This window comes from Drosophila sechellia, chromosome 2L (genome assembly GCF_004382195.2).
Source record: "Drosophila sechellia strain sech25 chromosome 2L, ASM438219v1, whole genome shotgun sequence".
NCBI lineage: Eukaryota > Metazoa > Arthropoda > Insecta > Diptera > Drosophilidae > Drosophila > Drosophila sechellia.
In genome coordinates this window covers 15,444,170-15,462,054 of record NC_045949.1, presented here as the reverse complement: position 1 = coordinate 15,462,054, position 17,885 = coordinate 15,444,170, and the positions used below count along the sequence as shown (strand labels likewise).

Sequence of the window (17,885 nt, the reverse complement as noted above, 5' to 3'; positions counted from 1 at the left end):
ATTAGTGTTAATGGGTTCCTCCCCTCAGTCCCCCAGCAACTTTCTTAAAAAATGTGTGATTTTTGGCTTTATTCTTTTTTTTTTTTTGTCTTTTTGTGCGGTATTCGATTCAAGTTTTCTTTTCAAACACTTGGGCTGTGCGCGTATAAGCAATCGATAAGTGCACGCAGACGGGTACAAAAAGACGATGGTGGGGGTGGGGCGGAGTAGCAGTTGGACAGTTGGATAGACAGTCATATGGGAACCAGTCGTACATCGGGATATATATTTTCAATTTCTTTTTCAGCAGAACGCACATAAAGTTTGCCCAGCAATGCTGCTGTCTGCTGTGCTGAGATTGCAGCCGGGCATGGATTGCCAGGACAACAGGCAGGACATTCCCAAAAGTGCCCTAGCCATTGTCATTGCATCGACTTTTGCTGCTGGAGTTTCATGTTTAAATGTCAATTTCTCAACGAGCCAAAGTGACCAACGAGCCACCGACATCCAGTTGTTGTTGCTTCTACTGCTCCAGATCCTTTTGCCGGCCAAGTCCGTTTTCGCCTGTCCTTGCGCATTTCGCAGGCCCATCCTATGGCATATATTTTTTAACGCCAGTACGTCGGTATGGTCGGAGTTATTTTTTCAATTACTTCATTGTTGATAGGGGGAGACGTGGAGACAGAATAAAGAAACTGGAATTGTGGTCAGCTTGCCCCTTCCATTGTTTACCCGACTAGATTAGTAGTCCAAGGTGTTGTGATTTGTTGGGCCAAGGACTTAGTTGGGCAAATATTTCAAACTTAGAGAAAAGAAAATTTGGTAAAATAGCTCGGGGACTCAACATTATTAAAGTCAATATAGAAAAGAAAAGAGCTTTAATAATAGTTTGGTCAGACGTTGTTTATGTGTAAGTTATTCATCATGAGAACAGTAATTAGGTACCCAATAGCGATAGAGCGTTACAGAGTTAATTTTAATAGCTAGTATTTAGATCAGTGCCAATTTGACCATCGAGTTAATATCACGACTCTCCGCAATCCATAAACATCGAACAATACTGGACAACCTAAACAACTCAATAAATCAACTGTCGACTGAGTAGCCTTTCCTGCCACCAAAAACAGGAAAAAAAATTGTAAAACAAAACACACAAATGTCAATCCTTTCTGCCTGCCGAACAAAGTGGGCAATTAGTCCTGGCACTGAATACTCCCAGAGAGGGCGGGGTCAAAGGCTTAGTGCTACTAATTTTCAATTTGCATGGCACCCAACCTACAAATGCCATCGATAGGCGGTTGATGGTGATCCCCACGACGACGATTACGTCGGGCAGCGAAATATAAATAAGTTTGGCAATTTAATTGAAATGGGTTGACAGGGCCGGGGGCCAAAAGCTCACGGAAACGACTATTTTGAATGAATTAAATGGCCGTCGAAAATCTTTATTTATAACAGCTGCGAGCTGCGAACTTTGCACCCCGCCAACTACACCTCCTGTTCACCACCGACAAAGATCCCCAGCTCTCTGTCTGCTGGCATCAGAAATATTAAATGAAACGGAGCAAATCCCATTGTCACCCGGTTTCGGCATTCGAAATTGGCAAATAATTGACAAGCTATTTGGGGCGTGTTGATTGGCAAAAACTAATGCCAGCAGGACGCTCTACTCTGGGAGACACAGGCGGCGGGAAATCGATAAACATTTGACTGATGGACATCGCCTGCAAGGGCCAGCCGAACAAAAGACACTGTGCAAAATCACAACATTTTTAATTCAATTATAGTCCATCTACTTATGGTTAAAGATTCCTTGCAGTCAAACTTGACTTTTAATAGAATAACAAATCAAATTAAAAACAAACAACTAAATAGCTGGAAAGATATTTTTTAAGGATGTATCAAATGCATTTCATGGTTTAATTTCGGAGGAATTTACATGAAACTGAAAATTCAGCATGAATTAAAATTTTTAATTTGTTTTAACAAATTTAAGAGCTCACTAGCTGGGTGACCGGTATTTGTTAGTAGATGGTTTCTACATAAAATCCCTATTAATATCTAATTTAATACTAATTTTTATTGTTAATAAAATATATTACAATATTATTCTCAGCACAAGATACCCAAATATAATGATACATCGTTTCAAAACCAATATTCCCGGCGAGATTTGTACTTAACAAAATAGAAAGCGTGACAACACCGGATGAAACAAAGTGACATTAAGCCATTTCAACGCAAACGGGATTTGCCCTACCCTTCTTTTTCCAGTTTCTTTGCTGGCTGATGGCTTTTTTGGCCAGATGTGCGTATGTGCGTACAATACATGAGTATATATATATATTCATATTAAATACATACTCGTATTGAGAGATAGATCTCTGCACCTCCTGCAGTTAAATCGGGCCAATCCGTCGGACACCACATGAAATACAGTCCATTGATGCTTTTCGTCTTGTTAAAATAATTGACAGGTGGCCGTGGTTTGGGCCAATCTCTAAGAGAGCCCACGGTCGGGGCATTAGTGCCATTTATGACAATGCCGGACAAATTGCGGGCCAGCAAATTGATTGGCCAGCTGTTCGTGAATAGGACTCTGTTGATAACGTTGTTAAATAAAATTAGAAGGGACATAGGGAAAATATACGAATGCTAGATGGTCTAAACTAAACAACTTTCTTTGCATAGATACGAAGAGAGATTTCTCCACTGCTATATCTTTAATTAAAAATAAATAATCGCAGCTATAAGCGAATAAATATATAATATAAATATTTACCTAAATGGTTCGACCAATCTAACAAAGTTAAGTTTTCACGACAGCGACATTAATTCTTAGACCAGAACGAACTCACCACAACATCGAAATCAAATGTTTTCATTGAATTTCATTCGAGACGTGGTCATGCAATTTTAATTAGTTGGCTAGCTATAAATTATTCTGAGCCACGTCGTTCGAGGGTCAAAATAATGGATTTTCTCTCTGCCTTTTGATTTTCTTCCCTTTCTATTTTCATTGTTATCTTGGTATATAGATTGAGCAGAAAATGAAATCGAACCAAGTTAAGTAGCTAAGCATTTTCGTTTCTATAGCATTGAGTCTTCTTTATCTAACCCGATAAAATCCGCAATCAATTATTTTTCCCATGGCTTAATTATTAAAATTTCAAGATACAGACCACCGAGAATTCTACCTATTGATAACTCAATTGTAATCTTTTCGGCAGTATAAATACATTAAGTTTAATAGAAAAATATGTTGATAGTAATTCATAACTATTTCATGTTTGCATTTCAATTTGTCCTCGAAATTCATTCAGCTAATACAATATTTTCAACTGGCAAAAGCCAAGCCGCAGACAGGAGAGGAAGAAAGTTTTAATTGACTTGCCCAATGTGGAATTGTTTTGTGTGTACCTGTTGTGTGCGAATGCCACAACTAACAACTCCAGAATCCGGGCTTCAGTCTGGAGCCAAGGAACACCCAAAATACCAAATTTCCCAGGCAGCTTTGCAGTTGCTGTGAGCGATATGAGAACACTGAACATAAAAAACATCAAAATATATTCGATTTTTTCAGAATTAATTCAATTGGCGCAACACTATAATTAGCTTATATCAAACTAAACTTAAAGATCAAACCATTAATTAATGTAACAAACAAATTAGCTTAATTTTTTAAATCATTTGTATATTTAAAATTTGTATCTCTATTTCCTTATTTTGACAGCATATATGACGGTGGAAATAGTTTATGTTTTTTGGCGAAGCGTAGCTGCGTTTCAGCAGCATGTGTGTAACTGGGCGTGTTTTATGCTTTTGCCCTGCGCCAACTTAAATGCTAACTTATGTTTAGATTTTACCCAATCCCGAGGAGCAGAAAAAAGACGATGCAGGATGTGGGGGGAATAGGGCCAAAACCAACTAAGCCGGCTGCCACATTGTTTGCCCGGTTGTATTTCGGGCTTTTTTGGCAACTGCAACTGCAACAACATCAGGGGCAACATCCGTTGCAGTTGCTGGAGCAGCAGCAGTCAAATTGCAAAAGTTTCTTGCTTTAAGCATAAAATATTTATGTCTGCATTTAGTTTAGTTTTTGGCTAGGTTTTTAGTTACTTTTTCAGTTTGAGGAAGATTTCTCTGTTGCAAGTTTGTCTGGCTGCAGTTTTATTAAAACGATTTCTGCCGGGTCAAAAAGTAGAACCCCAGGCGGCGGCAGACATGGCCTAACATGAAAAATGCCTTGATCTTAAGTAAATGGTTTGGAAGGTAATGATGGTGATGCCTTAATTGAAATTTCAATCAGTGTTAATTAAGGTGAATCGAAAATATCTAGACCAAATTTTCTGCAAACAAAGCGAGATGCATCCAAACGATTTGAATGGAGTATTAAAGTATTTATTGGAAATGTGTTTGTAATCGTCTTCTTTTAGTGAAATATATTGAAGTTTGTTAATTAATTTGAACTGGAAGTAATGTGCATAACTATTTCATTTAGGCACAGGACCGAAAATAAACTAAACTAAACTTTCCATGTTTTCTTTTGTCCTGGACCGACATAATAATTGAATCCAATGCGGTTAATTTATTACCATATAATGGTATAAGTCTGAATGTCAAAAACACTTGGATTTTAATTGATTTTCTTATTTAATCACTGTGTTTAGAAGGCATTTGCATTTTTGGATTTTAGATTGAATTAATACTTATCATATACCAAATTGTAATTTTTGTTCTCGTTTTTCATGCAATATTTAGTGAATTAGCACTAGGTGGTCGAAAAATGCTTTCACTAAAACGGGAATCAAGCTAAAGTCAATCTCGCACTTTCTTAAAGTATTCGCATACATATTATTGATATTTAGTTTATAACCAGTACGTGCCAATTATTCAACTCCGACTTTTTGAAACATATTAAAGGTTAACTAAAAGTTTATGAAAAAGAGCCGTCTTTTTACTGAATGCTAAAGAATTAATTTTCTGCTTGATGCACTAATTAATAGTAGTTAATTGTTTCCTAATTTTTCCTAACAATTATAAGATATCGATTTTGGACATATATTTTTTAAGAATAGTACGTTACATACAACTGTTACAGGCCTAACAGTTATTAGAGGTATTACCTGTTACATACTTTTTAACGAATCTAGTATACCCTCTTACTCAACGAGTAGTGGGTATAAATATGGACAGCCGAAGCCATTAATTTACTTCCCACAATATTTAGCATTACTCAGATCCTTGTGGTTTTTTCGGCCCACGCAGCTTGGTCACATCTATATTTTCCGTTTCCTATTGTTCTACGTTGTGGTGCTCGAGCACCTACCTCTTACGCAAACAAATGATTTCTGTTTACACACTCATTTCTCAACATGTTACCTATTTAAACTTTTGTAGACAGGAAAATTTAATTAAAACCAAAACACAGCTGCTCCCCAAGTAAGCCAGAGCCCCCGTAAAATCAACAAAAGTGTTATATAAAGACGTGACGGGGAGGAATAGGAAATCCGAGGAAAGCCGAGACACTCATAGCAATATTTTCAATTATAACTCAAGTTTATAACGGAAAACTTGTGAGTGAAATTGAAGGAGATAGAAGCAGGAAATCCAGGAATAGAGCGAGCTAAATGGAAAAGCTTTAAACGTATTTCACTGAACAAAGGGGGCCAAAAGAAATAAGGAAACATAACACAAAACAATAAACTGTAAAATGAAAACTGTGAGAACAATATATTGACACAAATAAAAAAAATGCGAACTAGATTCGAATTTCAGTTAATTTGAGGAGTTCGTTTTCCGGCTTTTCGGGGACAGTGGAGCAGAAGGAGAGCAGCAGGGAATTTCCATTCTGATATAAATTCACTAAAACAAATCAAAACTTTTCATATAACTTTCGCATCAATCGGGAGTGATGTGCGGGTTATTGGGCGGCTGCATGCCAAACAAATCAAAACAAAAAGCTCCAAAGTGCCACAGAAAATTGCTGGATTGTGGGTTTATAATAGTACTTCACAGCTTTGGGGAGCAAAGCCATAAAGAAGAAGCACAAACTTCAAGCTCAAGTTTAACCAACAGCATTTTGTCCTTTTACATTGTTCTTTTTGTAAAAGGTATCTGTTGAGTAGTTAGGGTATGTGCTACCTAATATCAAACCAATAGCAATCTGATTAGCTTTTTTAATATGTAAACATATATATACAGATGTTAGATATTATATATACAGATATTAGGATCCTTGAAATCAATAGAAACTAATGCTTTCTGAATTAAAAACGTTGGGTATCTTGTAGACGAGACTGCAAAATAATAAGATCATATGACCATATATTTGAGAAATGGTTTACAATTTTTAATTATTTATTTTATTTATTTATGTGTAAGAGAAGGATTAATTTTTACCCTAATAAAAAAATTACATTTTCAAAAACTTTTACTATACTTTATATATTTAAATGGTTAGGTAAACTTTCTTGTATTTCTACCGTCCTCTCTTCCGTATTTTTACCATATCGCTGATTGTTTTATGTGCTTAATTTTCAATAGGACATTCTGCGGTAGCTTCTGCAAAAAGATGCTCCTTTGGAATGGGAACAGTGACTGTGGGTGGGACAACCGACTTCTTTGTGTTGATGACGTGTCAACTTTTGTGGAACTGCAAACTTTGCGCAAAATGAAGCGACAAAGCGAAACCTTTACAGTAAAAAAAAGTGAAAGAAAAAAATCTTACAAAAGGAAAATGAAACTGCACGATAAAGTTTTTCTTTTTCCTTTAAATTGAATTAACTTGAGAGCAGACCTGTGGAGTGGGGTACGATGCCCTTTACACCGGCGGAAAACTTACGATGATTTATTTGCTTCACATGGCAAAGTTGAGTGTCACTTTTTTCCGTTCGTCTTCTGCTTCTCGTAAAAAGCAGTGTAAAAAGATATGAAATGCATTCTTAAGAGAATGTGGGCGTTTAAGCAACTTTATTGACCGTTGATCGGCGGAACTATTTATTTAAAAACAGGGTGCTGTTTTAAGTACACATAACCATTTTAATTGAATGCTCTTTAGCCCCACATTATATACGCATATTAATCGAAAATATTTTCATTAGGTCGTACCAAACCGGCAAAACAAGATTCCGAAATGAGCATTGAAAATATAATTTTGGCAATTGAACACTCAAAGCGCTATTTAAATGGCACACAAATCCGAAATCGATGACGCAGCGTTGATAGAATTTATGCATTTTTGCAATAAACTATAATTTTGAAACCCAAAGAAATGTTTAGGGACATTATTTATCAAAATAGCTTCTGCTGGTCAAACGCATTGAGTTGTGTGTGACATAAAAAAATGTTCACCAAAGCTGCGCAGATCAATTTGGGCTGCGGGAAAAGTTGCCTCGACAGTTTTCCGCCTTATCTGGGAAAACTAATTTGTTAAAATGCTGCCCGGCTTATTTGTCGTCCTCCTCGTTCGGGAACAATTTTGAAGCTGATCCCAAAGACACTGACAAAACCCGAAATGCCAAGCATCCATCATAGAGAGTTGGGCGGCGGGACGCAGACTGCCGACGACGACTTTTGGCGTCTGCATTTTTGGTTGGAAAATAAGTAAGGCGAAATAAATTCCTGTAGCAGGGACGTAGTGTCGCCATCAACTTGACTTGCTCGAGTCAAGTAAACTGCAAGCCAAAGCCGGGTGCACTTTTTCACTTTTTTCCAACAGTCTCGCTTTATGCACTGTGCAATATTACAGAAGCAGGGTATATTCTTGGTTCATGGATCAGAAGATGAATATATAATATATAAAGAGGAATATGTGTCAAACAATATTCTTTTAAAGATAATTTTATTAGATCATAAAATATGTTTCCAATTCTATTTCATAGGTGTGTCTGAGTTTTTAAATTATAGAAATCCTTTATTTATTTTTGAGTTAATTCCAATGCATTAGTGTAGGGTACTTATGGGTCGATATAACTGACAACAGGTTTTTTACTTCCTTCAGCTGCTACATTTTGGCTGCTCTCATGTTTATGCTTTGTATGCTCGTTAGGGTTTTTATTTTTTGTGTGCCCAGCTTATTTGAGAAGTCTTCGTCCTTTCTGTTTAATGCCAAAGCAATCGGCCCGTTACATATTAAATTTTAAAATGGCCCCATATCTCCGGGGCTCAGAATCACCAGAACCAAATGCGGTGCGTTAATGGTTCGTGCTACATTGCCCAGTGCGAGGTCATGGTGGTTAAAGCTCAATGAGGTGTTGCCATGATTTAGTTGGCTTAGCTAACTTTAACATCCAAAGCATGTCCTTGTTGATCTTGCGGTTGCACTTTGCGGTTGAGCAGAGACAATCGCAAGCGGAGGGGAGTCTTGGTACGTAGGTACCTTTAAATAATTACCAAGTCTGTGGGTATATATAGAATAAAAGCTTAATTGTTAAGGTTACTTTTTAAATAATTGTAAACAATGCCTTATGTGTGCTGACGCACTTTATTATTATAATTATAGGAATGAATGGTCGCATTTATTTTTTATAAATACGAAAAGTATAAATTGTGCAAATACAATCGACTTTATAATTTGACCACGAGCTCGAACCATCAAAAAATCTGAAAAAGGCAACTTAAACTTTAACAGCTTTGACCTTCGGCATTGCTTATAATAAATTGTGAGAGTTGAGTAGAAGTTTGGCGCTCGTCAGCGAGTTATCTATGTGTGCGCTGTTGTGTAACCATGTATTTGAGTTTCCAGTGTTTTGAAAAACTTGCAACTGGCCAAACCCGAAAAAACTTTTCCCTCCTGCTGAAATACATATCACTCTCTGGTGTGTTTGTGTGCCAGCTTTTCAGATCTGTTCTAATATATTGTGGTCAGTGGAGAGTTCCATCCTTCATCCCGCCATGTCCTTCGCCTGCATGGCCAGAAAAGTTTGCCAACAATGCCACATTAACACATTTGTTGAACGTATAATCAATTTGTAATTTGTAGCCGCAACAAATTCGTGGTATATAAGTCCACAACAAGCGGCAGCATGGGGAAAAGAAAAATAAAACTAGGGGAGTCTTTGAATCCCGAAACTGCGAAACTTTCATGTCAACATGAAAGTCGAACGGATACAAAAAAAAAAACTGGTGTAGGACACAGTTAAACAGTCATATGGGGGAACAGGAACTTAAGAACCCAATATTAATGAAAACAAATCGGTAGTTTACTCTACCGTCTAAAATCCTTCAGGTAAACTAACTTTAAATAATTTTTTAATATTTTGAAAGCCTTTTTAAGTAGGTCTCAAATACTGGTATAAGATAATCTATACTAGTCGTCACATGAAAATGGAAACATAATGGTATTCATTTTCCATCAACAACTTTTCACCTTTTCCAAAATTTAACCATTTCAGAAACTTTATATAAATCACCTTCATCACATTTAATTCTTATCAATATTTCAATATGTTGACAACGGCAGACTTCGACAAAAAATAAATATCTGATTCTCTGACAACATGCGTCAAGTTTACAAACTGATTTTAAAAAGTTTCATAATTTATATTGCTTTGTATGTCCTTGCGCTGAATTCCCCGCACATTCGAGTGTATAAACTTGAACATTTTCGCTTTCGCACTTTTTCCAGCCAAAGCGTGTGTTATGCAAATTGAGTGCAGCTGTTATCTCTTTGGCAGCCGAAAAAGAATAAAAAAAAAGGTATAAATAAGGAAAATAAAATGGAGGCGGGTGAAAAACAGATAATGCTTGATAAATGTGTGTAGTCCCCATATGCAAACCACCCACCTCACCCAAGTCAATGGCCACCAGATGACAATCGGGATAAAGTATCCTCCTCCTCGAATTTTCTTGACAACATAAAGCGTCTTTTAACAGCCTGGTCCCATTCCACCGGCCCCTCTTTATATGCAAATTTGCGAAAGGGTTAACTCTTGACTGAAGGTCAGTTGGCATTTTGTTCGACGCGGTGGCACAGTATATAATAGATTATATATCATTTTTCATTTCATTTTTAACGACAGAATTGATTGACATTTTGCACCCTCGAGGCGGCTGTTTTCAATATTCCAAATAAACCAAAACCGAGATGAGTTTGCGTTGATAAGCCCATAAAGTTATTTTAGTTGATTTTTTTTGGCAAAAGAAAACAACGGACAGTCAAAAACAATAATATATTAGTGTATTGAAAGTCTTGAATTATTAATTAACTTTTGCGTAAAATGTGGAAAAGCACGTATTGAAATTTGTATATGAATAAAAGGAACATATATATATATTCCTCTGATATTCTGTTTTCGTGCAGCATTCATTTAGTTAAGGTCACTTCCTGCCTAAGCCCATAAACCAGTCCGAGAACCTAGAAAATGGTCCAGAACAAAACTGAATCCGACCAAGGGCGTGGTGGGCCACCTGTAAGCCGCTTGCCAATCGCTGACAGCCAACGCTTAACGTGAAAATCCCCTAAATCGCTCCTGTTGCAAACGAGTTTCGCCCTGGATCTGGCTTTAGCTGGTCTTGGCTCTGTGTTCGCATCTGTATCTGTATCCGTATCTGCCGCTGACCGGAACCCAATTGAATCGAGCGAGGCCAGTGGAGTCGACCGGCTACTTTGGCGCACTTCTGAGGCTGCACTGCTTGGCTTCCTGTTGCCATCGGCAGAAAGGTAAACAGAAATGTTTTCATGGACACAACTGGAGTGGAATGAAGGAACCATTCCATAGGAATCGGTGGGGATAGAGTAGATATCTGCCTCTCTCTAGGGTGTCATTAGCTCCTGTTGTTATAAATACTGTCTACGCCGTTATTTGTTGGTTGGTGAGTAATGTGTTCAGCTAGATTTATAGGCTTAGTCCTGCTAAGTTATGAGCCACAGTCTAATATAATCTCTTGTAAAGCTACTAAATATACCTGAAACAATAAATATGGAAACAAATAGCCTAAACAAATGTAAATGTAAATTTAATTATCAGAAAGTATTTTACTTACGCCAAATTACAAATTGCGTGTTAGATACGATGTAGGACTACCCACAGGGATAAATGAATGCTCTCCATGGCTAAAGAAAATATTGTTGTAAACTAGAACGAAAAAGCGAATTTCTAATTATACGTAACTGTTCGTTGAGCCCCGAAATGAAAATCGGTAAATGAAAATTGTGAAACGGCTAAAACGAAATGAAATCATCAACAAAAGCATAATTCAATTTTACGGACCGTTGAAGCCACTAATGAATTATCGTATAGAGTTCGATACATAGGACATAGCCATGAATTTATACAACTTCATGTGTGCAGATGTACCCATCGCAAATAGTTTTTCTTTTTTTTATGCATTTCCATTACATTTCATTGTATTTTAGATTTTGTTTCTATGTGCCATTCGGAATTCTGTTTGCTGTGCCCCCAATGATCCTTTGCCCTTTTCCATCTTGTTTCGATTAGTTTTTTTCGGGTCTGTATATTTTTCGTTTATTTAATGAGCAAGTTGATGAGGCTGCTCAAAAATTTAGAAACTTTTTTACCTATTGAATGGAAAGCGATAGTATCATACTTACTGTCATTTGACAATGTCAAGCAAGCTATTCCAAAGTATTTATTAAATATATTTCTTTAATATTTACCTACTAATTTTATCTAAATTATATATAATTTTCATAACGTCCCAAAATGAAGGTACTTTTTTATTACAATTTTGAAGCTGAGAACCACAAACAAGTAATTGCACTTGAAGACAATCAGATAAGAAAACCGAGGTTATAACTTTACAGACAGGAAAAAAAAGAAAAAAGGGGTGGTAGTTTGGAAAATTGGGGAGACGAAAGTGAGCGAAAAAGCTCATAAGATAAAATCGGAAACAATTTAAAAAATAGATTATTTTAATTTTAAATTTTCATATAGCGAAATATTCTTGGATCAGACTTTTTTTTATAGTTTCTGGCAGTATTTTTGGGGCATTTGAGCCGACTGAAAATTCTAAAATCCTTTTTAAAGCTATCATTATTTATTTTAGGCAATTTGTTGTTTTATTTTGTATAACTTGTATGTATGACTTCGTTGAGGGTTAGCAAAATGATTTAAACTGGGATCCTGTGCTTCAATGGATTTTGTAAATTAAAGCTGTCTCGTCCCAAGAGGCCCCACAAATATTTAACGCAACATTTAACCATCGCTTGTGCGCACCACACCATCAACCAAATGTCCATATAACCAAAAAAAAAAAAAAAAGTACAAGGCCAATTGGGCAAGGGATGAAAAAGGGTAACTGAAAAGGCCAAAAGGCAGCTTTGATGTTATTGCCGCAAATTAGCTAGAAATCTTTTGCATACAGGTCACCGCTGTCCCTTTTTCCATTCCATTCGACCACTTACCACTTTTTTTTTACCCGAATATATTTTTTGGCCTGCAGCTTTTCCGATTATATTTACCTACACCTGTGCGTAACAAATAGAAATTTGCCAAGAAAATAATTGAACTTCAATTGAGTGAGAGCATGTGCAGAATTTCAAGTATACGTATTACCGGCTGTTCGTATAGAAAGAGCCAAACGCACATAAAATAAAATACAAAGTTTTGGATTCCCCCAACTTTGGCAGAGTCCATGCTCAAGTTAAAGCGGATTCCCAGTTTTGTTTTCCCATATTTCTGCTATAAGTCGAGCAAGGGAAGCAGCACATTTTTGCTGCATCAATAGTTCAAATACTATTTTATGCTTAGTTGATTATTGACTGCAAGTGGAAATTTACTTTTGCTTCATCGAGAAAAGACGAGCAAGACAGAAAGAGTCTCTTTTTTTGGGTTAAGTCTGGCAGAACGTTAAAAATTGGCAGACGAAAGAAACTTGTTTGTTTTTCAACTTATACGGAAATTGTATTTTTGCCCAGCAGGGAAAAAAATCAAAAAATCTGACAAAACTTGAAAACAAATTGTGAGTGTCCTAACGTATACTGTGCCTTCGTGAATTCCCATTTTTGCAGCACTTCATCTCTGTATTTCTATTTCATATTTTTGTTGTGAGCTTACAGAGTTTGCCGAACGATTTCTACACTCATTTGTATTCTATGTATCTAGGTATAGGGCTAATTCTCCCTTAAATTAAAACATTCTTTAATCTTGGCCAACATTTTCTGAGCAACTAACTACCAACCGTGCTTTTAGTCACTATTGTTGGACCTTGTTCGATTCGATTGTAGAATCGTTCTGGCCGTTTCCTGTTGCCTTCTAACAATCCGAATCGCATTGTCGCTGCAGTCAAGTGCACCGCCAGAGTATCCAGCACTTTTGTGGCCAGCGTGCAATGCGTTTCCTTGGGTTTCTATTCAGGATTCCATTCCGGCCCTAACTAACCCACACACTTCAAACTCTCGCTTTTAATGCGCTCTCCATGGAAATGCTGTTGCCATACAATCTAGGTTAACGAAGGTGCCTTAGAAGATGGATTTGTGGGTCGCAAAAGTGCAAAACAGAGCCTGGATGCCCTTTACTGCTCTACTTTTGTAAATCCATATTGGCTTAGTTTCCAAGTTACGAAAAAATGTATCTCCTCCTCCTCGGCCAAAACCGCATTTGATATTGCATTTTAAATTTATGTAAGTGCATTTCAGCGCTTGAAACAATTCAAGCAAAGCTTAAAAATGTGAGTGCTGTTGGTTTTGATTCTCAGATCAAGGGAAAATGACTTGGCCTTTGATTCGGAAAGTGCATATATATTTCTTTATAATATTTCACACAACCTCTGATTAATTATAGGCCGATAAGACCCGCAGCAATCACTTCCACGAAGAGATAATACTTTGAGCGGTATAAATGCGAATCTTTACTCGAGTTCGATCTCAGTTATGAGTTCTCGGGTTACCATGTCGGTGCGATGGGAAATTGTCCTAATGAGCTTCTTTCTGTTCAGTACCGCCCAGGCTGGAGGATATTGTGGACCGAACAAGATGTATGCGTGTGTGCCCACGCTTTTTTGTAAAGATGGTCGCAGCACGCAAAGAAATCCCGCTGCTTATTTCAACAGGCAGTGCTTTTCGTTTGAGACTTGCTGTGACGTTAATAGGGTGAGGCAAAAGATTGTATTTTCTTTGAAGGGTCACTTTATTGAAAAACATGTTGTTTTCAGGTAATTTATGGAATGCGGTACACTGGAGGAGAGTTCGAGCCTGGTCCATACGAACAAACCAGCGAGCCATTCAACAATGCAGGTGGAAAAACTTCTGGCACAAACAGTCAACAGTCAACTGGTAATACGGGTGCAAATAGTCCGACCTTGAAAAAAAAGGGCGGAGTGTCATCTATAACAAACATTCAAAATACTAATAATGGCGAAGGCAAAACTTTTACAACAAATAGTCAAATGCCTAGTTATACGATGAATAGTCAGCCATCCAATAACGCAGGTGGAAAAACCAATACTGCAAACAATCAGGCACCCAGTGACTCAGATGGAAAAACTTTTACACACAGTACAAATTTCCATGCTCATAATTATCTTAACAATAATTCCGGAAAAACTAATTTAGGAAACCCACCTACGGCTAATACTAAAAATACAAATAGTCCAACTTATCATCATTATCAAAATGTTAATTACAATCCCAGTGGTAATTCAGGCAGCGATGTTGGAGTTTATAGACAGTCTTGAAACATTTAACTAAATATAACACAAATTAAAGATTATTCATAAATTAAAGATAAGCAAGAAAGCGATTCGAAACTTTTAATAAATAAATACATACATATCAAACAGCAGTAGACATAGACCAACGCTAAAAAAAAACTGGTGAAACCTTCACTCGATTCAAGAAATGAAAAGTACGGTCTGATAACCGTCTGGAAAAAGGCGGAAGGCGATGGAGAGAAAGGTCAGCTAGACCGCTGCAGCTGTCACCATTGACAGGAAGTCAAAAGTTAGCGTCCCCCAAAAGCGGAACTGAAACTGACAGCAACAAACACACTCACCCACTCGCCTCAAGGACAGCCGAAAAGAAAATCAAGGCATGACAGAAATAAAGGACAAATATCTATAAGAAAATAAAAACCAAAATTTGATTTCCACAGACAAGTAAAATATTTTTTACCCCATTCTTCGCATCTATCGAACCTATGCCAGCTGCTGAAACCAAAAGAAATTTTAATATAAGAAAAAAAGGAAAGCAGGGAAAGAAAATAGAAGGACGTTCTGAGTGCGTTTTCCAGATGTTTCCCTTCAACGAGAATTTGTCATTTCTTCTTTTTCGTATTTCCCTGTCTCATTCTAAGCTTGTTTGCATGTGTTTCTCAGTGTGTTTGTGGTTTGTCCTTCCTTTGTTATTTATTATTGTTTTTCAACAGGAAATTCGTTTCCCTTGTTGTTTTGCTTCCTGCTTATTTTTGTTACCAGTTTCTCTTCATAAATTTCTTCGACTGTCTGCGGCTGATTGGCAAAATCGGCCCCAGAAAGCTCTTCGTAAGCCTGTAAACTAAATGCATTAGCTAATCTTAATTTAAATTATTTGGCAGAGCTAAAAGCAATTTTCAATTTCAATTATATGCTTGAGATTATTAGCCTTGAAACTTACTATTCCTATATAAAAGGAATCAAAATCGTGGCTTGGTTGCATATGCTTATATTTAACAAATATATATATATTTTTTGTAATACTCCCAATCCATTTTTAAAACAAGACGCAATCCTTACACTCAATTAAATCATCTTATTTCTGGTCAAAATATTTTACAAAAAGTTGGTCGAAAAGAAAAAGAAAGCTACCGTGAGGCGGCAACTCAAGCTCATTAATTTAACTTACGCAAAAAGGAAACCAAGTGGGTGTGGGAAATTCAGGCCAAACAATACCGAGATAGAGGGACCGGAAAACAGGATGTGCGGCCAGGTACGAGAAAGAGGCAACCAGAAAAAAACCACCAAGAAAAAGTAGCACGGAAGCGGATTTTCATTCAAGGTAAAAGCAATCAATCAATATTCATGAAATCAGATTTAATTTTAAGCGCATTTAAGTTGCCAGCCGGGAGGAGGAAAGGAGGACGCTTTCTCCACCTCGGCCCACAATTTCTCCTTGGTAATGATTCAGCATTAAATTTCGGGTGACTGAAGAAAGGCAAGAAACAACAAAATCAGCAGCGACAGCAACAAAGAAAATCAGTAAAATGAAACGATGTCGACGTCAAAGCAAATGAAACTGAAGATGAGACCAGAGCGAAATTTCGGACGAACATCATTAGAAAGTTGCTGGAATTCGGTTGTAGCCGGATGGTGGGGTTGGGAATGGGGCTGGTGTTTGGCTATATCCATCCGACCTTGCTAATTGTATGACAACGGGGGGTGGGATTCGCCCACCTGGCCATTGAAATCATTGCTCCGTTCAAGTAGCTGAGCGCATAAAACTAAGCTGCCAATTCAATTTCGTAATCAGAGTGGCATAAAAAATTAAATAAAACATGCAAATAAAATTATTACGCATAATTTGTGTGCACACAGGGTGAGATGAAGGGCTCCCGGTAGGCAATACCATTTTCCCGCGAGCTTTTCCGGTGCGGAGTGCCTGATTTTATTTCTGCTTGGGATTTTGGGTGACTGGTTCCCTTTGCAACACAATTTATTTTTCGCCTTGACAATTTATCTTTAAATTTAGCTCAACCATTTTATGTTCATATATTTTGAGCCTATCACATTTTAAATACTACTAAAATGTAGTTAATCATGGTAATTACCTAGTCTTTAGGTGTTTATTGTATTACTTTTTGGTTAAATATATAACAAATTATTATTAGATTTTATAAGTGTTTGCTAGTAACGAATACCCTAAAATAATGATTTATATCTTGTTTTGCATGACTAAAATATACCTTAAAATTCAATTAAATATTTTTTCCACTTTATACTGGTTTTCCTTTTTGAAAGCTTACCTTCATTACTCGTAGCACATTTGTAGCTGTCCGAAAAAGGCAAGAGTTAATAAAGTCCTTAATTGAGTTGCTGTTATGTATGTACACCGTTGTATTTTTATATGCTAAAGCGAGTGCGATGCTTGTGTGGTGAGGCCTCGGTTGTTGAGGTCAAAACTATTAGCAGTGTGCCGGGAAATGAATCTAAAGTTTTGGGGAGTAATGAGATCGTAACAGCGCAGATTTAACTGGATGTGTATGAGTGGGGCGCTTATCTAATATGTGCATCTGAAAATGAGATTGGAAGCAGGTCATAAACCTTGCGTACCACCTCATTTTTCACAAAACACTCTGCCCTTGTTAACCTTTTTTTGGTCCATATTCCCTGTATTCCATTCATTCTCCTCGTTAATCGAGCGTTTTATCTCTCCCAGAGATTTGTAAATTTGTGAAGCATTTTTTAATGTGCTTAATTTTATTTGGGATCCAGCCACTCGCAGCTTCGGTGTTCCACTGTTTCGGTTTGAACATGTGTTGCTGGCTAAACTTTTTCATTGTTGCTTGTGTTGCCATCACACAAGCGGCTTTATTGGTCAGCAGGGGTTAAAGTAGCCGAGTTAGTTTTGTCAGCCTTGGCATTAAACCCATGCTGTCCATCGTTCGCCTCATTTCCATCTGCCAGAGTTGCCGCGCCGCGGGTTATTTGTTGGGTTCAAAGTTCGGGTCTAGTCTGGTCGCCCTGGGATCGGGGACAGAGATTGGGATTGGGATTGTGGGTCCGAATCCGAGTCCGGGTCTGTGGGTCTCCTGGTGGGCCCTACCACTCCTGCTTTTCAACCATTTTTCGCTTATTTTGTGCTCTAATGGGGCAAAAGTGTGATTTAGCAAGTGTTTAATGAGCTTTCCACTTTTTTCCCTAGTCGTTTGAATTATTTTATACCCACGCTGGGCTTTCAGATAAAACTTATTTTAAGGTGTGACAAGAGAAGAGACCGAAATATTCATGTACTCTTATGTCAAATTGGGGTT

General features: G+C 37.3%; 1 protein-coding gene across 1 annotated transcript; it reads left to right on the top strand.

Annotated features, from left to right (window-relative positions):
* The first annotated feature begins 13,815 nt into the window (after positions 1-13,815).
* On the top strand, positions 13,816-16,421 carry LOC116803559 (putative mediator of RNA polymerase II transcription subunit 29). The gene is made up of 3 exons (XM_032727362.1): positions 13,816-14,032; positions 14,095-15,913; positions 15,970-16,421. Exons 1-2 carry the CDS (start codon positions 13,832-13,834, stop codon positions 14,614-14,616), a joined length of 723 nt encoding a protein of 240 aa, XP_032583253.1. The 5' UTR covers positions 13,816-13,831; the 3' UTR covers positions 14,617-15,913; positions 15,970-16,421.
* The last annotated feature ends 1,464 nt before the right edge of the window (positions 16,422-17,885 follow it).

Coding starts and splice junctions, on each gene's coding strand:
- LOC116803559 (XM_032727362.1), top strand. CDS start 13,832: ATGTCGGTGCGATGGGAAATTGTCCTAATGAGCTTCTTTCTGTTCAGT. Junction 14,033..14,094: donor CTTGCTGTGACGTTAATAGG/GTGAGGCAAAAG, acceptor TGTTGTTTTCAG/GTAATTTATGGAATGCGGTA.